The sequence below is a fragment of the Thalassophryne amazonica genome, chromosome 15 (assembly GCF_902500255.1).
Source record: "Thalassophryne amazonica chromosome 15, fThaAma1.1, whole genome shotgun sequence".
NCBI lineage: Eukaryota > Metazoa > Chordata > Actinopteri > Batrachoidiformes > Batrachoididae > Thalassophryne > Thalassophryne amazonica.
Genome location: NC_047117.1, coordinates 8,257,647 through 8,283,267, shown reverse-complemented (window position 1 = coordinate 8,283,267; position 25,621 = coordinate 8,257,647). Strand labels below are relative to the sequence as shown.

Below are 25,621 nucleotides of genomic sequence, written 5' to 3'. Positions count from 1 at the left end.
ACGACTGAAATCATGGCTCCAACACGAGAGATGTCAATTGAAACAAAGGAGAGGATTATCAAACTCTTAAAAGAGAGTAAATCATCACGCAATGTTGCAAAATATGTTGGTTGTTCACAGTCAGCTGTGTCTAACTCTGGACCAAATACAAACAACATGGGAAGGTTGTTAAAGGCAAACATACTGGTAGACCAAGGAAGACATCAAAGCGTCAAGACAGAAAACTAAAGCAATATGTCTCAAAAATCGAAATGTACAACAAAACAAATGAGACCGAATGGGAGGAAACTGGAGTCAACATCTGTGACCGAACTGTAAGAAACTGCCTAAAGGAAATGGGATTTACATACAGAAAAGCTAAACGAAAGGCATCATTAACACCTAAACAGAAAAAAAACAAGGTTACAGTAGGCTAAGGAAAAGCAATTGTGGACTGTGGATGACTGGATGAAAGTCATATTCAGTGATGAATCTCGAATCTGCATTGGGCAAGGTGATGATGCTGGAACTTTTGTTTGGTGCATTTCCAATGAGATTTATAAAGATGACTGCCTGAAGAGAACATGTAAATTTCCACAGTCATTGATGATATGGGGCTGCATGTCAGGTAAAGGCACTGGGGAGATGGCTGTCATTACATCATCAATAAATGCACAAGTTTATGTTGATATTTTGGACAATTGAAAGGATGTTTGGGGATGATGAAATCATTTTTCAAGATGATAATGCATCTTGCCATAGAGCAAAAGCTGCAAAAACATTCCTTGCAAAAAGACACATAGGGTCAATGTCATGGCATAGGGTCAATGTCAATGAGCAGATCTGATTTGATGCAGGTGTTAATTTGGGGGATGAAAATTTACAGGGTGATTCCATAATTTTTTCCTCAGAATTGAGTGATTCCATATTTTTTTTCCTCTGCTTGGTCCTAAAAAAAGGTAACCATTACTGACTGCCACAATCGTTTTTTTCTTGATTTCTATAGTGTTTCTTAAAGCCAGAAAGTTGCCATTTGAAATGACTTTAGTTTTGTGTCAATGTCTGGGGATCTGCTTTTTTTCTACAAAATTAAACCAACTGAAATGAACATCCTCCGAGGCCGGGGATTCCATAAGTTTTGCCAGGTGTTGTAGAAAGACAGAAATTCAAACTTCAAATTCAAATTCAAAAGAAATTCAAATGAATTTGGGCATTACTGTGGGAATCCTTTGGTGCCTACATGTGTGTATTTTTATTGTCAAGCAGCCGTGTCCTGTTTTGGGTGTAGTGTGTGTGGTGTGTATCCTTTGCACTGGCTTGGCACATAATGAATTAGGTTTCATAGGGGGGGGGGGGGGGGGGGGGATGGCAGATGAATACCTGATGTAATTGAGTTAATGATCTGAAGAGTTTTGACACAAAGTCTTTCACTAAATTAAGTCGCGGGGATCATTCTGGCATCTTGAGAAACCCACTGTCTTGGAGCAGATGTGCATGTCATGCATTCCTGAATAATTTTCCAGTAAATTTAAAATCTAATTTAACCACTTAGGTAATTATGTCAGTTTGTTTAGTTCCCTTAAGCACTGAACGTTTTTGTGACAATTCTTGAACAATGGTTATATTTCCTGCAGGTGAAATTAATGGTTCTCCCCATTATTAGTAGTGTTGTGTCGGAGCAACCACAAAATTCGGAACAGATTAGACATAAAGCAGTTTTAATCTGCCCACACACTACAATAAGGATCAAATGAATAGAAAAGTAAATTTGGACTAAAAAATGAAAACCCACTGCCTTGTATGTTCTTACAGGAGCAGCCCAAGTCTTACCAGTCAAGAAACTAACAAATAAGCTTAATTAAATGTTTGTGCAACTTCACATCCACACATATGTTAAAAGAGACATAGAAAAGGAAGAATAGTGTGCTTCAGCTACTTTCATATAAACTTCTTTCTGCAGGGTTGTGGGGACTTGTGTCCACCTCATTTAAGTTTTACGACATAACTGCTGTGAAAAATATGAAATAAATGTTTATTTCTCTAATGTAACAAATTCATGTGTGGAAACAGTCTCTCACTGAATGGCAACTACACCTGCTCCTGATTTTCATCATCCATCTTGTTTCAATAAACTACCAGCAGGTGGCAGGAAGGTCTGCAGGAAATTGGCATCACCAAACAACACTGCTAATCCAGTGATGTCATGAGTCCATAAGGTCTTTCAAGGCATCTCTCAGTTTCAAAGGCAGAGGACCCAGATACATGAATGTAACCTCTGAGGTAAATTAATGTCTCTAGAAATTCAACACTGTCACCACATCTAGGAAGGAAGTCCTTGAAAGCCTGTATCTTAGTCTTGATCCAAGACTATGGCAAACCCAGACATTCCGAGAGGCAGGAGTGAATCAGAGCTGTGGTAGATGTGAGTGTGTGTGTGTTCTTTGTGAGTGTGTGTTCCTCTGTTCACGTCTGGGACACAGTATCTACTGCATCCATTCATCTCATTTAATAATTGATGTCATCTCCTCCAGAGCGAGTTTGGTCTCTGGCTCAAAAGGGACTTGCACTCTGTGCTAATTGTCCCATGTTGGTTATTCTCCGTCATAGAATGACTTTGTTGCTGGCTGCATTATCATCCTTTGAAGGCTGAACACTGGATGGTTCACTAGCTAATAAGCGTTTTCGCTAATATACATCCACTTAATGTTGTGTGAAAACAGATAGCTGCTCTGTTCGGCAAAGCTAAAGTGTGTAGCAACAGCCATGTTTAGAGCTTATTTACTTCACTTTTTATGCAAAGTTCTGAAATCACTGCTGATTTTCTTTTGCCATGAGTTGCTGTCATTGATTTGATTGTGAGAAGGCTGGTTTGTGCCTCTCTTTGTGTCAAAAATAAGAGTTGTGGACTAAAAGTGCTTTTAGTAAGTATTCACAGCACTTCACTTTTTACATATTTATGTTTCTGCCTTATTCCAAAATTGAATAATTCATTTTCCCCCCCCAACAAAATTCTAACACACAACACCCCATAATGACAATGTGAAGTTATTTTGTTGTTACAAATTTCTTAAATAATAATATTAATAATAATAAACTGAAGAAATCACATGTACATAGGTAAGTATTCCAGCCTTTGCCATGAAGCTCAAAATTGAGATCAGGTGCTCCTGTTTCCACTGATCATCCTTCAGTTAATTGGACAGGATTGGAAAGAACACACACCTGTCTACATATAAAGTTCCACAGTTGACAGTGCACGTCAGAGCACAAACCAAGCATGAAGTCAAGGAATTGTCTGTAGACCTCCGAGACAGGATTGTCTCTGAGCACAAATCTGTGGAAAGGCCGACAGAAACTGTTCTGCACTTTGAAGGTCCCACTGAGCACAGTGACTTCCATCATCCATATTTGAAAGTTCTGTTCCACCAGGACCTTCCTCGAGCTGGCCACCTGTCTAAACTGAGTGATCAGGGGAGAAGGCTTTAGTCAGGGGACGTGACCAAGAACCAATGGTCACTCTGTCAGACCTCCAGCATTCCTCTGTAGAGAGAGGAGAACCTTCCAGAAGGACAACCATCTCTGCAGCAGTCCCTGCAATCAGGCCTGTATGGTAGAGTGGCCAGACGGAGCCACTCCGTAGCAAAAGGCACATGGCAACCCAGCTGGAGTTTGCCAAAAGGCACCTGAATGACTCTCAGACCATGGCGAAGCAAAATCCATACTTGTTCATCACCAGCTCGACCCTGAGGACAGGATTGCCGTCCACTACTGGCACAATTGAAGTCTCTTCATCTGCAGTGACTTTATGGCAAGACAAAAACAAAGGATGAAGTGTATTATTCACCAAGGTCTCAGTCTACAAAGGTATCTGTATCTCCACCCTGCTCTTTTGCGTGAGCTTGGACAATCTCCAGAGCTTGTATCAGGAGCCGCAAGGGCTTTCACTCGCTGCTTGCAACAGATCCTCTGTATCGCTTGGGCCAAGCTGCAGGATGCATGAGCACAGAGGTCCACATCATCCAACAGCAGCTTTGCTGGGTAGGTTCATGTCTGCCAATTGCCTGAAGATCTCCTGCCCTGAAACCTGCTCTTTGGTGAACTCACCATCGGTACACAGCAGTGTTGGATGTCAAAGAAGTGCATATGTCCTTCCAACCTAAACTGACTCACCACCAAACAGGGCTGATGGCGCTCACCTCTGCCACAAGGCTGTGAAGACCTTCAAGGCCAACAGCACTCAATATCAAGAAGAACAACACCATTTCTTCCACGTGTGTCTGGACTCTGCCTTACCTTTTGAAAAATGCTGTTTCCAGCTTTGTTCTGGCTTTTGTTCCATCAAAAGGAGATCAAGACAGCCTCATCCTCCTTAGCTTTTTGAATTCCCTTTGAGGGAGATGTTGTCATCAACAGCAATGGACACCCACAAGAAGAAGACGAGTTGTGTAAAAATAACTGAGCTTTTTGTTTTGGTTTTCTTTTTATTGTATATTATTTATTAGTGAACAGATGTTGTTTGTATCGCAGTGTGATTGAGTGGATTTTTTGACACTGACTGAAGTGAGTTTGGCTTTTGAAGATCACTGCGCCATGGCAAAAATAATTAACACTGCTGGAACACGTCACACCATATTCATTTATTTACAAAGAATGAAAAATGAAAGTTGACATTTTAATAAGACATTTGGCTGGGGCCAACAGCCAACTCTTAACTGTTTAATGTGTGATTCTTGCGTGTCTGCATTCTCAGATGGTCTGCATGAAAACATAACCTGACTTCACCTTCAGCAGAAAAAAAAAAAGCTTCTGCTATTACCTCTTACTCAAGAAGTTCCTTGTTTTCTGATATTTGGGTGTCTGGCTCAGGCACCCTTTGGTTAACTCCTTATTTAATTATAATTTTCTCTTTGGTTGATTTCTTCTTGAGGTTGGCATGTTATTAAAGTGGAATTATGAAAGCCAGAAGAATGAACATCTGGTGAAGTGATGCGATTAATTTGTGTTTCATCAAGAAACTGTTGTGGTCATTCAAGGAATCCTTCTACATCATGAGGCGATCAAATCTTATTATCTTTGATTTGTCAAACCTGTTCAAAAATGCAACATCCTTTTGTTTGTTTGCTTACTATTACAGATGTGCTCATTGGCTCTGTGTCGTGATTCAAATCCATCATCTTTCATTAGCGACATCATTCAGTGCTTTCTTTGTCAACCCCAGCTGGGAAAACCTGGAGGGAAACTCTCACACTATTCCGATCCCATGGCTCCCTGGACAGTATTTCATAATGGCGACTTGCAAAAGAACTTCCTGAGAAAATAAATGAGCAGCGGGCACTGCTACCCAAAAGACACACCAGAGAGAGATGTGGGAAAAGAAAAAAACATATGTACTTAAAAACCAGTTTCAGGACCTACACTTTCCTTTTAACACTGGCCAGGAAAGAAAAACTAGAACAATCCAACTGATACACAACAACCTCAACAGTATCGTTTCACATGTGATCTTTTTGAACTGGTTTATGAATAGCAGTACAGATGCCCATAATACAAGTATCAATCTATATGGTTTCATGCTTTTTTCTGCATGTTTGCCACTTCCAGAATTCAACTTTTTAAAAACAGATAGTGCATTGCAATATTCATTGATTTTTAAGTAACCATTGAAGTGTGCTTACTTGGCAAAGCAAAATTATGCAAACTAGGTAATGGTACACATGGCATGAAGACGGTAAGTGCTATGACATCTGATATATTAGCCCAGTGAACTTCATCTTCACCAAAATGACTGGCCTCTGGTGATATGTCAGGGAATTTCTAGAATAAAACCTAAGTGTGATCTACATTCAGCCCAAATCAGGTTGAAAATCAAATTCTTAAAATTATCATTGGCCTTTGACAAAATAAATTCTTTAAGGACAGTTTCAGATTCAATGCCGAAAAAACAGAGAGGCAGCAGGACCTTGATCCCAATAATTGGTATTGGGCAAATTTGACCTTCTTCTTCTCTAATGTTGAATGTAATAGTTATGATTGGTAAAACGTAATGATTAAGCATAAGCTTAATCATTAATCTTAAGCAGAAGCATTTGTACTTACTCAGCTTAGCTTATAAACATATATAAATAAGACCACAACATTATTAACAACCACAGTGAATAAATGTCCAATTTAATTGTCTGCTCGCGCTTCCATTAGTTCAGCAGTGGAATCCGAATGTTTACCCAGCATTAGCTCCATCTTTAGGGTAAGACAAACGTTCATTTCCCCTTCAAGCTTGGTGTGAGTTTGATCACTGTTGGAAATCAAATGCCTTCTTGGCATTTCTTATGCTTGATGTTGAATTTAACACTTTATTGTATTTTACTTTTTTAATAATCCTTCTTTAGCAGAACTCTGCACTGTGATTGGAAACTGACACTGCATTTGTGTTTAATAACATATACTGTAGTATTGTGGTAAATGATGTTAATAAGAGATTTTAAGGCCCATAAATTGATAGGATCATTCCTTCCCTTTTTTAATTTTTTTTTTTTTTTTTTTTTTTTTTTACAATGTCAGTTATATCTGTCCCCTGCTGTTTCAGCACACCTACACATTCAAAATGAAATAAAAATTGACACAGCTATTGTATTGTCAGGTAGGAAATTTCAGTTTTGCAAAATTGCAGCATCATTTAATGTTTTCTAACTGTGTAATGCTATTCTTTCTTCCTCAAAAGTGATGGCAGATTCAGGTCATTTTATGTTGCTGTGCCATACTGCACACACAGTTAGCAATGAGGAAGCAGGAAGAAGTAACCTGCTACTATATCATTACTATTTTATATTACTTTTCAACAATTGCACACTGTTATGCAGATTTAAACCATGAAAATATTCCCCAAACATGTAAGACATTATTGCTGGAACCAAAACCAGCAATTTCATTAACACAACCATATCAGAAGGGGGTGTTGCGTTATCAACCTTTTAGTAGCTGGATGCTGCTGGCTTGCAGGATGCCACAAGCTGCACCTGTCAGTGTGTGTTAGTGTATTCGTCATTGTGGGTTCACACCTTATGTAACTACTGTGGGTGTGTACAGCTGTGAGTGGCCATGAGTGTCTGTTGGCATGACTGAGACAGCAGGCACAAACACGAGTGTGTATTTGTGTGTTTCACCTGACTGCCTTTGTTTTCTGGCTGTCACAGCTTTGAGAGAGCTCAGAGTCTGAGAGAGTCTCTGCATGTGTGGAGTGTTGGAAATTGCTGACGTAAACCACCGGTGGAAATGTGTTTGTTTATAACTGTGCATTTTTGCATAAGCATGCACACTGATTTCAATGCCAACATTATATGACTAAAATTGTGTGGCTGGCAGAAAGTAGTTGTTGTAAAACCATAACAATTTAAAGAAACATAACTGAAATACTTTTGTGCCATAGGAACTTGTTTAATGGAAATTTGCAAAGACATTTTTCAGTAACTCACCAATCAAAGCATTAATTAAAACTTTTTAAACAACTGACACAGTTCCATTCTGATCTAGTATGAATTTGAGTGATGGCAAAAATCATGATTACAATATTGCTTCGTTACACATAGCTATTAGTATTATTTGTAAGCTAACATGGAAATTGGGTGTTTCACCATTTTGTGACCACTGTCGTAATTAATAACCAAAAGCTGTTTTGTGGCCTAGTGGTCAGTGCACTTACTTCCAAAACAAAAGTTTGCCCATGCTCATTCTCTGTATAATGTGGAGTTGCATCAGGAAGGTGTCAAACTTGTGTCAAATCAATATGCAGATCCATCCAGGAAGGAAAGCCACACAAATGAAGAAAAAGCAGGAGCAACAAAAGTAAAAATGACATCCACCCATTGTTTAGATACACTAGAGAGTAATTACAATTATGAGGAACAGCTGAAGAGAGACACAGGATGCAGCTGCAGAATCCAACACTGAAAAGGAATGTCAAATTAAAACAGGAAATAGAGCTATAGAAGTTAACATGAACCAGGAGAGACCCCCACCCCCCCCCAAAAAAGGAAAAAAAAAAAAAACACCAGAGGCTGTGATAAGTATATGAATGTGTCTCCATCCATCCATCAGTAAAGGTTCTGGAACCACTGGGGACCCCAGAGCAGAGAACCACAGTTACAGCCAATGAAATGCTATGATTCACTAAAGAGAGTAATCGTCTGTTCAACAATAAAAGTCCATGTGGGAACAGAATGGTGGGTTAATAAGAGACACAAGCCAGAAGTCAAAGCACAGCAGGAAGGCAGTCTACCTGGCAACAGTATCCATGTGGGAAAATGGCAGTCACATTAACCAGATGACCAGGCCAGTTTTTCAACACTCAGTCATTAAACATACCAGACAAACGGTCCAATAATCTGCAGACAAGGCTCAGGAAACCAAAGGAGGCAGCATGCATGGTCAACAGGTGACTAAACATGGAGACAAAATATGAGTAAGTATGCATGGAAGCTCGAGAATGTGCACTGTCATGACAGAAACCAACAGTGAAACAGAATGATAAAATTGGAAGTAAAGCTGCCAAAATGAACAAGTCTCAGGAGCAATGAATTAAAAGCACAAGTGATAAATGTGAACTGTGACTCCATCCAACCTTTCTTAGATCCATCCATCCATCAACCCAGATAGAAAAAGCATCCATCCATCCATGTGGAAAAAATAAACCATCCATCAAGGTAGAACATTAATAGATCTATCCATCCAATCATCTGCCCATCCTTTTGTCCATCTGCCCACCCTTGCTCTTACCATGCATATTTCTATATGTCCATCCAGCTGTGCAGCCATCTTTCCATCTCTCTATCCATATCCCGCTACTCTGCTACTGGAGGTGTTGAATGCTGCTCCGACATTGGACTTGCAATCTGTGTATGGTGCACCATGTCTATTGTCCTGTGCCTGCCAGGAAGAGAAAATAACTGGCCTCATGTTTGCAATTGGAAAAACTGGATTTGCTACATTTTTCAAACTTCTTAACACTATTGAACTCCTCTATCCTTGCAGCATGGGAATTTCATTAAAAATGGTTTTCAGATGTTTGATCTTGAAACTGGCACAACCCTGACAGTCATGGTTTTCTTATTTCTTCGTCTCATATACCTATCTCTGAAGTATTTGCAATTTCCAACACCGAAACCTCAAGGATTCTATTTCAAACTGTGAAACTCCATCTCCAATACCAGGAAACTGGAATTTTCTTAAGTTTTTAATGTTTAATGTCTATTATGCTGCAATTTTCCTTTCCAACAAAAGATAGAAAAGGAAAAAGTCTCACTTTCACATATATAGGATCAAAAGGGTATGATCAGGTAATTAGCAAGGGCTTTTTTTTTTTTTTTTTACAGTCCTCAAAAATCACCTGTTAGATTCAATGAGATTGTTACACCATCATGAAATACCCTGGAGTATCATATACTTGTGAGGCACCTGGAACTTGCATCAGATCCTTGTGCTTTTATTTTCCTTCTTTTGACAACTTGCGCTTCACAGCTTAAGAGCAGCTTTTTTCTGCTCTGTCAGGTAGCAAGATATGCATATTGCACTCCTACCTCCTTCTCTCACTAAACTTGTAATTATCTCCAGCACTTGATAAGATCCTCAGGCTCTATTTCTCCCTTTCCATTTTCTTTGCTCACTCTCTTTATTGCCATCGTTATATTGCACTTAATCATTCTCAGGTGCTTCTGATCTATCTATCCTCATTTCTTCTTCTCTCACCATCTCATTCTCTCTTCTCATGCATTTCCTTGTTTTTCTGCACTGTACAGACTTTTTTATATTCTTTTGACAGAATTTCACAAAAATAGCCCAGAGAGAAGCACACCGGCTCTGTGCTTTCTTTCTCTTTCTCCATTATTCCAAATCCAGTTTGACTTCAATCTTGTTTGCATTCTTCATTTCTTTCATCTTTCATCTTTCAGATGCATGCAGATTTAATCTTGTGGTTTCCATACTCATGCACACCTGCTGTCCAGAAGGATACCCTTTGATGCTTTCACACCATGTGGTTGAGTCCTGTACCCAATACTCAACAAATAGGGGAAAAGCACAACGCTGTTGCCATCTGTTGCCTTCTACCTGCAACCATCATCTGGAGGGGATTTAATCTGGCATATTCTGGATCTCAGTGCCAGTTCCCTTTCAGCTGTGGAGGTGACCACATCACACAGGGCTGGATCAGGTGACCCTGAACCATTCCTTAGTTATGCTGCTATAGACTTAGACTGCTGGGGGGTTTCCCATGATGCACCCAGTGTTTTCTTTTTATTCACCTCTTTTTGCTCTGTATGCACCACTCTGCTTTTAATCATTGGTGATCAATCTCTGCCACAGCATGTCTTTTTCCTGATTCTCTCCCCTCAGCCCCAACCAGTCCCAGCAGAAGACTGCCCCTCCCTGAGCCTGGTTCTGCTGGAGGTTTCTTCCTGTTAAAAGGGAGTTTTCCTTCCCACTGTCGCCAAGTGCTTGCTCATAGGGGGTCGTTTTGACCGTTGGGGTTTTTCTGTAATTATTGTATGGCTTTTGCCTTACAATATAAAGCGCCTTGGGGTGACTGTTTGTTGTGATTTGGCGCTATATAAATAAAATTGATTTGATTTGATTTGATCATCACTCTCCAGAAGGAGAAGAAACTGAAATGGAAGGAAATAAAATGCAGGTGGATGAAATAAATCATGGAGGAACAGATTTTTTAAAATTTCTTGATGTTCTCACTATGTTCTTACCACATGCATGATCATGCACACACCAAATCCAGTTCATTATTACAATCACATCATACCACACAAATTACCACATTCTTGCTTCACCTGTCGTGTCTTGTTTCCAACCAAAAGATCCCCTCTATTTTTAACACATACTCAAATATGCTCCATCTGTGCTTGTGTGATGCTGTATGCTTTGGAAGTGGGTGAGATTTTATCATTTCTCTTTTCTGCTTCACTGTTCGTTGTCTTCTTGTTCTTCTTCCCTGGCTTCAGCACCATGGACAGCGAGTGGATTACATCCAAACATTGCTCATATGTGTATGGTTTGTGTCAGATTACAGGCTGATTTCAGCTCTCTATGGGCTCCAAGCATTAATTTAGGTAGAAGTCAATAACAGATTTGTGAAAATGTTAATCCCTACAGTTACATACAGGAGTCTGTTGTTAATGGTGCAGAATATCATGTTTTCATGAATACAGAAGGTCTCATAATATATTTTATTTGACAACTTGTGCTTCTGTTGATGTCAAAATGATGGAATATCTGATTTTAGCACTTTTAAAGTCCATTGTACCTTCACTGTACCAGCACAAAGGGGCTGATAAAACCAGTTTGCCAGCTGAGTCCAGCTGCCCCTGTTTCTTTGAATGTCTTATTTTATTAAGTACACAAATTCCAGTTCATTAATTCACATTATGCTCAGCGATGCAGGGCTCCAACCATGTGTGTGTGTGTGAGATGAGACGTTTAATAAAAACAAACACTAAGTGGGTTGACATTAAATCATAAGTTCAGGTGATGCCACTATCACTGTCATGATGGCATTCTGTTATACCCTTTCTACAATTTTGTGTCTAAACCAGTAATGTGTTGCCTCTCTCTTTTTTTTTCTCTTTTTTACTTGCAGAATGGTGGAATACTCTCTGGACTTACAGAACATCAACTTCACTGCTATCAGAACTGTGAGGGTCCTGAGACCTCTCAAAGCAATTAACAGGGTGCCAAGTAAGTTATCACTTTATACTGAGGTTTCTTGCCCAAATGCAATGCACGTCTTTCAAATTCACTGTGGGTAGGCATGCACACTTTCCTCCAATACTTCAAAGCAGTGGGCTTAAATATCATTCCTGAGGACCCAAAGCATGGCAAATTTCTTGTTTTACCCAAATCAACAGTTGATCAACAGCTGGTGTTATTGTGTTTGACCGGTGATGAAAATAAGTTACCAGTTTTACATCCTTGAGAGGAAACAGTCACCTACAACATTAACTTTTGCTAAATTGTGTCATCATAAATGTCTACCAGGCAACTTATTTATAATGCAGAAAATAAGCTTCACACATGTAGTATTTTACCACTATTTTATTTTACCGCCATCTTTCAGGGGTATGTAGCAGTGTCTTACCGCATTGTGATCACTTACCACACATTCAGTCTGATAATGTTTTAAACAAACACTTTGCATTTTCATTTGACAAATCTTTCCATTGCACTTTCTATTAGTGTTAATCAAGAAACTTAGTTAAGAAAACTGCTGCTTTTCCTCGATCTTCGTTGAAACACAGCTGCTGGAACAGAAGCTAGAGCCAGTCTTGGTTTGCATTCATTTGGCCTAATTATTGTTTGTTGTTGTCAATTATTGGTTGTTTAAAGGAATTACTCTATCACTGTAACTTAAAGCGCTAATATTGATGGTACCATTATCTCTTCAATTAAAATGCTGCCAGAAATGACTGTATCTATCCAGCAAGCCATTTTCCAGGGTTCATCCATGGCCACGGGACTGTGACAACAAACCTCTCTCAAGCCATATCCTTCTGTTTCTTCTGTTTTGAGCTTACTCTGGGGTCTCCTCCAAGTTACACATGCCTAAAAAACATCCAAAGGCATTCATCCAGCAAGCATGCTAATCAGATCCCTAAACCACCTCTATTTGAAGGAGCAGCTGAACTCCTTACACTGTCCCTAATACTAACTCCTGTCAACCTCTGAAAGAAAATAATTTTGTCTGCTTGTGTATATGATCTAATTCTTGTGGTTAATACCCAAAGTTCATGGCTATGCAGGAAATAAACTGACTGTCTATGTGAAAAAAAATGAGGTTCTGTCTCAGCTGTTTCTTCACCACAATGATCTGAAGGTTCTGAGACACTTAAATGGTGTCACTTGGGGCAGTGGCTTGCTCCAGGCCAGAGGAAACTATTCACCTGGAAGTCACAATGTGGGCCCATGAGAAAAAAAAATAAATAAAATAAATAAATAAATAAATATATATATATATATATATATATATATATATATATATATATGTGCACAGGTGTCATACTGGAAGAAATATGAGTAATAGGTCAGTACAGGGCCCTTGCCCCTGGCTACAGAAAGCAATAATACCCACTTCAAATTCAGTCTTCAGGTTCTTCATAACGAGGCTGCTACAGTTTGATGAGGATGAGAAATTTGATCATATAACCTCACTGCTAGCTTCTCTGCACTGATTTTCTGTCCATGCGATGGATACTTCAAGTTTCTGACGTGGAACGTTAAGCAAATGAGTGGTTGTGCTCCTGCTTATCTTACTGAATTGACTGAGCCTTATGTGCCGCCACTTGGCCTGCTGTCTCAGAATGTCAGTCTACTGTGTATTTCCACAGTGAAGAAGAAGTTTTTAGGTTGGAAAGCCTTTGGTCATCAGGCACCAACATTGTGGAACAGCTTACCAGAAGATATCAGGCATGCAGAGTCTGTGGAAGTTTTCACATCAATGTATAAAGTATTTTTGACTATTATTTCCAATTGATAAATTAATTTAATATTTAATTATGGGCAGCATGGTGGCTTAGTGGTTAGCACTGTCATCTCACAGCAAGAAGGTCATGGGATCGCTTCCCACCAAGGTTCTTTCTGTGTGGAGTTTGCATGTTGTCCCCATGTTTGCGTGGGTTCCCTCTGGGTGCTCCGGCTAAATCTCACTTTCAAAGACATGTAGGTTACATGAATTGGAAACTTTAAATTGACCTTAGTTGTCCATGAATGTGTTTGTCTATATGTGATCCTGCGACAGACTGCCATCTTGTCCAGGGTCTACCCCACTTTGCACGCTATGACTGCTGGGATAGGCTCCAGCCTTCCCATGACCCTGAGTTGGAGTAAGCAGGTATGTAAAATTGATGGATATTTAACTGTATTTTCTTCCTTTTCCTGTGATTTACAGTGTGCTATTGGCTTTAATTTGCTATATTCTGTTTTTTATAAAAGAAAAAAAAAGTTAGTCTGTTTGACTTCTCGCTTTTTTCCCACTCAGGGTCACCGCAGCAGATCCATGCTTAATCTGCATGTCTCTGGGTTCTTCCCCTTTGAGTTCAAGTCATGCTTTAGAAGAACAATGGAGTCATGATGTTACTGGATAGAGGTGCTTGGTGATGTCGATTCTTTTGTTGGAAAACAAAGGTCCAGGTCTTTAAGTTCCTTGTGCTTCCTGTTTTAATGTATGGTTGTGAGATTTGGACATTGACGAGTGCGCTGAGGTGATAACTATAGGTCTCTTTGGAGGGTTGTTGCATACCGTTGCATAATTTTTGACTTTATGTCAAATGAGCAGTTAGTTGGGGATGGGACGTATCACTTCTTTTGCACTGTGAGGAAATATCAGATATAACCTTTTGGATAAGTGGAGCACTTCTTTGGGCATGATCTGGCACATAGGAGCCTGAGTGATGACAACCCCAGCAGGTGGAGAAGGTCAAGAAGACATTTATGTTTCACTTGGCTGTGGCAGATGGATGGTTACTTTCATAGGGTGGATGGACCAGTTTTCTATTTAGGTGGTTGCCATCTAAGACCCAGTACAGATCTGTACTGGTGTGGAAGTCTGCAATACATGATACTAGAGCATGCTCCCAGCCTGAGCTGACCTGACTTTGTATCTGTCTTCTGAAGCACTTTATAAATGGATTTGATATGACTTAATTCTGTTATTAAATCTTGAACCATTCTGTGCTACATATTAACATTTAACCCAACAAATGCAGCCCATTTGGAGTGTGGTTGCTGGAATTCACATCGAGAAAATTATTTCATTGTACATGTAGCTCCTACTTGTAGACAAATTCCTGATAGCAGTAAATGCAGATGACTAAGATTCCTTAAAATGAATTTCATCCATATTAATGCCATCAGACCCTCCTCATCACCTGAGATTTTGCTGAAATGATCAGTCACTGAAATATTCAAGCATCAAGCACACAATCCTGTCACTTAGACTTGAGTGCACAACTTCTGTCCTCTGATGAGAATAATCAGTGCTTCATTTGCCTAAATTACATCCAGTAGGCAATCATTTTAACAACCTTGGAGTACCCTTTAAGCTGCTTGACATTAGTGTTGTTTAGCTTTCTTTTATAATTGCCAAACCTTCCACTGCCCATAATATTGCAATATAATCTGTTTGAGTAATTCATTTTTCTCACTGGAAGCAAATTCATTGTGCTTGGATGCAGCTGCTGGATGTTAATATGTAGATTTACAAAATGTATACCAGAAGACAGACAACGGAGAACAAATAGTAAGAGGGAGATACTTTGAATTGTATTGCAAATCATAAAAGATGGATAGAAAATGTTATGAAAATCAAAGTAATTGACTAAGTCACATGTGGTCAGCAAATCAAGAGCTAAGAAACACCAGATGTAATTAATCACCTGCGGTTGCAGCAGAGAGTCATAAAACTTGCAGCATGATCTCTAGGAGCAGCGTGAAGATCCACGGTGAAATTATTCTTTTGTCTGCTTTCCTGTGAATTAATGGAGAAAAAAAAAAACTTTAAATTACTTCTATAATATTAAATATTAAAATTGTATCTATTATTAAGGGTATGAGTCAAATGCATTTTCAATCCACATACATGAACAATGTGGGCGGTATGAAATAGACACTATTTATTTTCTAAACCACCACCATCTACTGCTGATAGATGGGGACTTTTGAGAGGTGGGGATGGATCAGTTGCATGCCTGGGGTTGCCATTCAGGATACAAGGCAGTACCAAGGTGTGGTGGATGCCGTGAGGCTACACACCAGAGCTCCCAGACGTGACTTGACCTGATATTTGTTATGGTTAGAGTTTCGGGTGGAACCATTGCAGGCAATGAACCCAAATGCATGGAGCTGGACACGGAGAAGAGTACAATGAAAGATATATTTATTTATAATAAATAAAGTAAAAGTCCTGTGCTGGGGTGCCTGGAGTGTGGAGAGATGGCCCACCTCCTGGCGTTGAAATGAGGGAGCCAGTCTTGAAAGATAATTCAAGTAAGGTTTCAGGCTTCAGAACCAGGTGGAACGTTTGCCTCTGAGACCAGGAACTATAGGGAATAAAGACACACAGGGTGAGTGAATGCACTCGTAACACTGGAGCCTAAAAACAGTCACAGTTCATAAAATGTTTAACACAGGTTGCTTCAGAGGTTAGGAAATAAAGTTCTCTTCTTAAGAAATAAAGTTCACTGTTCAGGAATTGTTCATAGTTCATAAATTGTATCCAAAGGTCAGAGGTCAAGTGCTGCATATTGTAACGCAATTCCAATTAAGCAGGACTTGATACAGCTGGGTCGTCAGTTGTTTAATATCAGAATCCATGCGGTACTTAGGAAGAGTTCTTGGAACAGTTCTTTATCAAAGCACAGTCACAAACAGGAAGGAGTGAGAACGGAATGTCAGTGAGACGAGAAGGAACTTCACTGGCATGTAGTTGAGACACGCTCTGCACCAAGACCCGAAGAGTTCCAAAGTGACGTTGCTGTGCAGGTTGTCAGAGCCAGGATCCAGGTCCGCTTGGGAGCCATACCGGAATCATCTGGAACATCAGGAAAAGACAGTTAACTCTCACACGGGAATTTGAGGGGAGGCCAGGTTACCTGAGCTTTTGCGGTGGGATGCCTCAGCATCTTAAGCGCAAAGCTGGAAGATGCAGTCAAGGTCACAGGACGGCATTCAGGTTTGATCCTCTGGCTCTTTGTGTTGCGAAAAAGTAGAATCTCATCTCTGAGTCCCTCCCTTATTTTCAAGCTTCTCATCCTGTCCCTGAGTGTAAGGCCAGATACCTGATTGAGAAATTTCTTTTCTGATGCTTGTATCCATAGCCTTGGTCTTTCAGTCATTACACAAAGTTCATGACTATAGGTGAATAGAACCTTAATTTGACTAGTAAATGGAGAGCTTCGCCTTCTGGCTGAGCTCTTTTTTCACCATGAAAGTCTGGTACAGCGTCCATATTACCTGAAATGCAGCACAATCCACATGTTGATCTCATGCTCCTATTTACCCCCACACGTGAACATGATACTTAAACTCCACCGCTTGGGGCAGTAACTCTCCCCTGACCCAAAGGGGACAATCCACCCTTTTCTGACTGAGGACCATGGTCTCAAATGTGGAGATGCTGCTCCTCATCTCAGTCACTTTTCCCTGAACACATCTAAGGTCTTATCATTAATAAAATAAATGAACAAATAAACATGAACTATAACTGGGTCCCCCATTTGAAAAACAAGCACAGATTCTTTCAAAGTCAAAGCTAGTTTTTTCCAACTTTGCTTTTTGGCTAAAATAAAGCACTTTCTCGGTAGACGTGATTGGAGACAGCCATTCATGCTTTCATCAGCTCCAGACTTGATTATTGTAATGCACTTTATTCTGGCATTAACCAGTCATCTCTTGCACGTATCCAGTTGGTGCAGAATGCTGCTGCTCGTCTTTTAACAAACACTTTTAGATATGAGCATATTACGCCCATCCTGTACTCACTCCACTGGCTTCCAGTTCCTTTTAGAATTTATTTTAAAAATTTGAATGTTTGTTTTTAAAGCTATTTATGGTCCTGCACCTTCCTACTTGTCTGAAATTTTAATTTTGCGCACCTACAGTAGGACATTAAGGGCGTCTGGCCAGCTTTACTTAGATGTTCCAAGGTCAAGATATAAACGCTGGGGTGACCATGCTTTCGCGGTAGCTGGCCCCAGACTGTGGAATGAGCTACTTCTTGAGTTACGTACTATTCCTGACTTAGCACTTTTTTAAATCTAAGTTAAAGACTTATTATTTAGAGGGGAGGTGACATGTTCTGTTTTTTTATGTGTTGTTTTAAAATTTTATTCTATATGTGTTTTATTTTGTGAATTTGTGTTTTTAATGTTAAGCACTTTGGACACCAGTCGGTGCTATAAAGTGCTTTATAAATAAATGTTGATTGATTGATTGATTGAAAGTGATTTATTCAAACTGATTGGTAACTATGTTTGAAAATGAGAGAGTATGAAGGTGAAAGAGAGGCACGGAAAGAAGAAAACAAGGGAGTAAAGAGACTAACGAGTGGAAGGGAAAAGGGGATTATCCATATCATGCAGGATACCAGACCACTGAGAGTAAGTGAAAGGGAGATGATTTAGCCCCACAGACAAAAAGATATTTCTCTTTGAATGCTATTGAATAAAATTTGATGTGGAGGTGACTCAATACATGTTCTAAAATATTTCACAGCTGCTGTCAGTGCAAACATTAATCCAGTGTCAGATTTCACCTCAAACACTGAATGTGCAGTAGCTAGCAAATTGCATGATGCGACCATGGCCCCTGCAATCTGAAAATGCATATATTGCATCTGGACAGTATTTACAGTGCTTAACTATTTCCACATTTTGTTATATTACAGCCTTGTTCCAAAATTTTTTTTTTCTGAAAAATTCTACACACAATACCCCATAATGACAATATGGAAAAAGGTTTTTTTGTTTGGTTTTTTTTTAGATTTCTGCAAATTTATAAAAAAAATTAAGAAAAAAATCATGTACATAAGTATGCACAGCCTTTGCTATGAAACTCAAAATTTAGCTCAGGTGCATCCTGTTTCCACTGATCATCTGAGATGTTTCTACAGCTTAACTGAGTCCAGGTGTGGTAAATTCAGTTGATTGGACATGATTTGGAAAGGCACACACCTGTCTACATATAAGGTCCCACACTTGACAAAGTCACAGTCAAAGTGTCTTTATTTGTCTCCCTAAGGAGAAATTTGCCTTGGACAGAGGGGTCTGCTACACAACAACATATCCGATACATACCACCCATACATCAAAAACAACCACATATTAGAATATAAATACACAATTAATAAAAAAAACATTATTAACATCTTAGTGCAAATTCCACAATACATAACCTTATACTACCTTCCCTGAGCTACCCGCTGATTTATGAGCTTCACTGACAATGGAATAAATAAATGTTCATATCGATTATATTTACAAAGAGGACCCCTGTACCTCCTTCCTGAGTTAAGTAAAATATATTCAGTGTGCAGTACATGAGACATCTGATAAAATATTGTCTGCACATCTGAGAACTGCCTGGTCAAACATCTTTTGGGGAGTTACAGGTACCACCATACCCATGATTTTCCCCAGCTATTTTAATCAGATTTAATATATGAGTTTTTGATTTGACCGTTAAATTACAAAACCAGCTTGTAATACCATACCGTAACACAGACTCAGTCGTTGCTCTGTAGAAAATCAACATAATATTCCTACATACACCAAACAGTCAGCGTCGATGAAGAAAGTGCATGAGCTGGTGGATTTGGGCACAAACCCTTGACACTTGCATGTGCCAGCTTAAGTTGTTGTCGATGTAAACTAGAGCTGAAACAACTAATCAAGTTAATCAATTAAAATTGATTATTAAACTAGTTGTCAGCTAATTTATTCATCGATTAGTTGCTAAATAACTTTGTTTTACCGCAAATGTTTTGTTTCTTCCATATAATCAACCAAGCTTTGCTTTGAATCTTGAACCAATGAAGGAGTGCTTCGAGCTGCTGCTTCATTGGTTTCATTTGTTTTATTTCACTTTATCTTAATTTTTCCCCACTAAAACACTAAAGAGCATATGTCTGTGAGGAATATTTACCTTTTTTATGTTAAACTGACCTGTTATGGTCTTCTGAAACAGTTGATAGATGTCTTTTATGCTAACGCTGAGGCTAATGCGTTAGCATGTCTATGTCGTTTTCAGTGTTAGTTATCATTAAGCTGCTGGCATTTCAGCATGTTTGTGCATTTGTTTTCTGTATAATAATTAATGGCTCAGTGTTTGTTGTCGCAAAAGAGTCAAATGTATTACAAATTATAATATTTTTTAATTTATTTTTATTTATATATTAATAATAATAGCAACAATAATAATAGTAATAATAACTTATAATGTTACAATACAATTTTAGAGAAAGAGACATGAGTCACATGTGTCATTGTGAAATGACCACATAGTTTACAAGTTATACAGAGAATGTTGCACATATAATGAGTCAGGCTACAGTTTTTGATTTAGGTTTTATGGTTAACTGGTTATGCTAATTGCTCATTTGCTGCAACAAAATACCAATTTTTTTCACCATATATTTTATAACATTTATATGTTTCAATGTTGTTTTATGGCAACTCAGCACTTTGATAAAACAATGCCATTTGAAATAATTATTTTTTCTTTATTATAAACTGTTTTATTCTTTATTATTTTATATTTCAACAGCCAAGGGACATTTGATGATTTGTTGATTTTCAAGTATTTTAAGTTTTCAAATAATGTTCTGTTGTTAAATAAAGTGATGGAAGGAGAGAAAAATTGTTTCCCTGGCACATTTTTAAAAAAAATTCCCCACTAATCCAATTAATTAATTAATTGATTAATCGTGTCAAAACCCCATCAGATTCATCGATGATCCAAATAATCGTTTGTTGCAGCCCTAATGTAAACCCCCAGATATTTATATGAATCCACCTGCTCAATTTTACGTCCATGTATGGCGACCACACTATGGTCCTCAACAGTCCTTGGGGTCACCAACAAGGATATGCGACCAGATACAGTTAAAAGCAGAAGTGAAATCAATAAAAACTAATCTGACATATGCAGAGGAACTCTCAAGTTGCTTTAAAACCAAATTCATTATAGTTAAAATGGCATCACATGTGCTCCGCTTCCTTTGTACGCAAACTGATACTGATCCAAGTGTGGCTCTATCTGTGTACTAAGTTCCTGAATTAAGTTTCTCCAATGCTTTCATTACATTAGAGGTTAGGGCCACTGGCTGAAAATCATTGTTCACTTGGGGGCATGATTTCTTGGGGACTGGAATAATAACTGATCTCTTCCAAAGCTCAGGTACTGAATAAGTGTCAATCGAGAGCTGGAAGAGTTGATGCCAAGCTGGAGTGAGCTCCTCTGCAAATGTTTTTAAAAGAAAAGCAGACATATTGTCTGGCCCTATCGCTTTGTTAGTATACACTGATTTAAAAACTTGAGTGACTGCTTGTGGGTCAATTAAAATTCTGTCCTCATGCAAATTATACTTAGTCTCTGCCCTCTTCCTGCTTATCACTCTCAAAACACAAATAAAATAATAAAAAAATAGAATCCCACAGTTGCTTGTTGTTTGCGCTGGAAAGGTCCCGTCTCTCATCTTCTGGTTCAGGTCTTTTTGTGCGACCCTAACCCTTGCAATGTCCCTTGATTTAAAAGCTGCTTTCTTCCTCTTAATATATTCCATATTTCCTGTGTGACATACGATTTATTATTCGGGTATTTCTTAATAATTTTTGTGGAATGATTGAGTCTACACAGAAGGAGATGTAACTAGTAGTTTCCTCTGTAGCAGTGTTTATATCCGCATCTTGGAAAAAATGTCCCAATCTGTACACAAGAAACATCCTTTCAGCTCCTTTATCTTGTCAGGAGACCACAGTTTCACAGAGTGGACCTCAGGTTGACTGGATTTAAACGCTGATCGATAGGTGGGGAGAAGCTGGGCTACATTATGATCTGAATTACCAAGGGTTGGGGGGGGTTTGGCTCTGGCTGTATAAGCATCTCCTATGTTACCATAGCACTTATCCAGAGTCTTATTGCTCCTGGTGCTACACGGAACATATTGGTAGAAACCAGGCAGGGATTTATTTAGTGCATGTCAGAGCACAAACCAAGTATGAAGTCAAAGGAATTGTCTGTAGACCTCTGAGACAGGATTGTCTTGAGACACAATTCTGTGGAAGAACATAAACATGTTTGCTGCTTTGAAGCCCCAATAAGCAGAGTGGCTTTCATCATCCAAAATGCAAGATTTTTGGATCCACCAGGACTCTTTCTAGAGCTGGCAACACATCTAAACTGAGTGATGAGTGGGAGAAGCTCCTTAGTCGGGGAGGTGACCAAGAACCCGATGGTCACTCTGTCAGAGCTCCAGCATTCCTCTGTGGAGAGAGAAGAACCTTCCAGAAGGACAGTCATCTCTGCAGCAATCCACCAATTAGGCCTGTATGGTAGAGTGGCCAGATGGAAGCCATTCCTTAGTAATGGCACATGGCAGCCCACCTGGAGTTTGACAAAAGGCACCTGAATTCTCTGGTGTAATGAGACAAAGATTAAACTCTTTGGCATGAATGTTAGGCGTCGTGGTTGGACGAAAGAAGTGACATAAAATGTGGAAAAACGTGAAGTGCTGTCAATACTTTCCAGATGTGCCGTACATTAGTTGTCAAATGTTAGCATAGTGTCAATATTATTATTTTTGTCTTATGGACAACCGCACCAGCTCCTAATTTCCATCATCCACGTAACATTCATTAACTATACAGTAGCTGGAAGACTTGTCAAGGAAACATTAAAAGAGAAAGGCAAATTTGCTTTAGGATAGATTTGGAGCAAACATAACCAGATTGAAACCAGTTACATGCTCTCTAAGTTTGGAGACGTGCAGGATGATTTCTTTTCTTCAAGGTTTTGTGTTGACAGCCTGCAGAGAACAGATCCATGTCTCTGTCTGTTGTTTCTCTGTCTGTTGATTTGATATAATTTGCAGGGTACATGTCTAGGCTTTACTATAGCTGATAAAAACGTTAGATAGCTGTGGCCGTGGCGGTGCAGTATTTGGTAATGTTACTTTTGTAAACCCACCGGCACTCTGTCCACAAAATGAAAAGGTCATTTTTAAATAATCAGCAATGCACTGTGCCCGTGCTCGACTCCAGAAGCCATTTTTAAACTCATCTTCATTAGGTGCATGAATAAAGAAGCAACGCTTCCCTTTATTATAGACAATTTAACACAAAGATCATCTCAGAGGTAATTCAATCTCCGTGCAGCTGCAACGACATAATCACCAACACAAAATCCACAATGGAATATGGACATCGATGCACATCTCAATGCAGTGCCACAAACACATGCACAGTATGAACATACACGCGCGAGTCATGCACATGCTCAGCGAAGGACATGTGACGTGATCATTGGACTCCTTTAATGGGATGCTAATAGAAATTATCCACACCTGGTCCCCACTGGCCTCGGCTTAAAGACCTGGGCAAGTTGACTACACTACCCACAATCCACCCCTGGGAGAAAAGCATATTAGCAGCCAAGGTACAGCCACCACTTCCCTCTCTTTGCTGTGCATCTCTTTTTCATTTTCATTTTGATTCTTCTCTCTTCTAATCCTGTTTGCTCAATTCCGTTTTCCTCAATTTGAATGTTTGTGTCTGCAGCTCCTCTCTGCTTGAAATGATTACAATCATTGAAGCTGCCTTTAAAATCAAACAAACACTTGTTGATCTGTTTATTCAGCTCTAAATAATAATAAGCCATAATCAAATACTGGCGCTAATTCTGTAATCCCCGTAAAAATATATATACATTTCTCCTTTTTTCCATTTTAGTGGGAATCGCTTTAAAGGTTTTCATCTTTTAATTAGTTTTCAAATGTGCGGAAACCGGACAAATTATGGCATTTTACAGTTACATGGAGTTTGATTTCCGATTTATTATTGATGCCACGTTTCATATTCTGTTATCTCATTTTAGATTTCTTAAACGCCTTGTGGCAGCTTTTAGAAGGTGTGCTGGTAATTAATCATTTAAAGGGGTCAACTAGTGCAAAAATGCTTATCATCTAACTTTTACAGTTTCATGAATATGTTGTTTGATGTTGAAGATTCTCGATGTAAAACGTTTGTCTCTTCTATAAGAAAAAAATTAGGCCCAAAAAAGCTTGTTTAATATTTGTTTGCTGTATGTAACAGAGGTCCATATTTGGAGAGATTTGCTCAGAGAGACACACCTTCTGTGTCTCCTTGGAAAAGATCCAAATTGTTCAGGTAGAACCTTTCTCCCATTTCTCCTGTTTTTGGAATGGAGGCGTGGTCAACAGCAGCTCATTTCCATTTAACAAGCGAAAAACCAGATAATTTCTGAGAGACATGAAAATATGTTTATTCCACACATTTTTGCAACAAACTTCAATATCTGTTCATAAAATTTCTGCTCACTTACTATTTGCTTCATAAGAATATCTACAATATGTCTCCTATAAAAGTTGTTTGACAATACATTTCTATGCTGTAATTTGCTGCACATTTCAAACATAATTCATTGTATCACATTCCTCAAAGAAATCCGCTTCTGTGATCTGTAATATCTGACAGAGTTGGAGTTCAATTTCAGTTCATTCAAATGCATTTTGATTCACATCCATTAAAAATTACTTCAATGGCATTTACCAGCAAGTACGAGCAGATATTCAAACCGGGGTGCGATGTTAGATGAAGAATTGATCCCAATATATCTCTGTGTGCGTGACTGTCAGTGGCAGAAAAAAAATGTTTAAATTAAAAAGAATATCATATTAATAAATAATATTACAATCAAAGGCAGCTTCAAATCTCCTTTATTGTCATTCTGGGATAATACATGCAAGTTATTGTATTTTTTTTTCCAAACACTTAAACTGTCCATAAGATCAGAGACACAACAGAGAGTTGATTTTTGACTGTCAGTCCATCTTAATTTCATCAAAAGTTAAAGTCTCAAATCAATAAGCAGTCCAGACTTTGCCCCAAATTTGAGCAGCTTTTGTCACCATCTGGAGGGGGAGGTGAGCATTTCAGGGCTTCTGCCCATTTCCTACTTGAAATGTATAAGTCAGGAAAAAAAGGCATTCATAAATGTCAAACATGTATGATTTTTTTTTGGGGGGGGGGGGGGAGGCATGCAGCACTTTGACTTCCCAGTATTAATGCATCCATTTTCTATACTCTCTTAGTCCAATTAACAGTCATGGGGGAAGAAGGCTGGATCCTAACCCAGCAGTCATAGGACTTTAGCTGGGGTACATCCTGGACAGGACTGGCATCCTGTCCAGGATGTACCCTGCCCCTCTTCATGATTTACCGGTCAGTTTGACCTGTTGCCACTGGGTATCCGTGCCCTTCATTTTTTGGTCATTACCCAAGGTTCATAACCATAGGTGAGCATAAATCAACTGGTCAATTTAAAGTCTCTCTTTCTGGCTCAGCTTAGATGCTGCCTCAATCTGTCGATTGATCTCACGCTCCAACTTACCCCCACTAGTCAACAAGACCCTGAGATATTTAATCACCTCCTCTTGGGGCAGTAACTCTCCCCTGACCCAAAGGGGACAATCCACACTTTTATGACAGAGGACCATTGTTTCAGATTTGGGGGTGCTGATTCTCATCCCAGTGGCTTCACACTGGTCCTCGAACCTGCTCAGTGCACATCGGAGGTCACTGCCTTATGAAGCCAACAGAATCCCATAATCCCAAAAAATGCAGAGATGCAACTCTGGGGATACCAAACTGGACACCCTCCAGCTCCTGGCTGCCCCATGAAATCCTATCCATGAACATCAGGAACAGGATGGACTTATTTATCTATTAATTCACTAACTGCAAGACCTTTCCAAGGCCTAGTGGTACCATGGTACAGTTTAATACTCAATGAAAATAACTTGTAGTGTAAGACGATGTTGCAATATGTTCTTCGCTGATTTTAAAAATGTCAAATCCAG

The 25,621-nt window shown here is 39.1% G+C and overlaps 1 protein-coding gene across 1 annotated transcript in view; it reads left to right on the top strand.

Annotated features, from left to right (window-relative positions):
- LOC117525795 (voltage-dependent T-type calcium channel subunit alpha-1I-like) overlaps nucleotides 1–25,621 on the top strand; it is a 364,422-nt gene that overhangs the window by 116,243 nt on the left and 222,558 nt on the right. Inside the window, exon 4 of the mRNA XM_034187733.1 lies at nucleotides 11,615–11,712. Coding sequence (XP_034043624.1) covers nucleotides 11,615–11,712 — 98 coding nt within the window. The remainder of the gene's footprint in view (nucleotides 1–11,614; nucleotides 11,713–25,621) is intronic.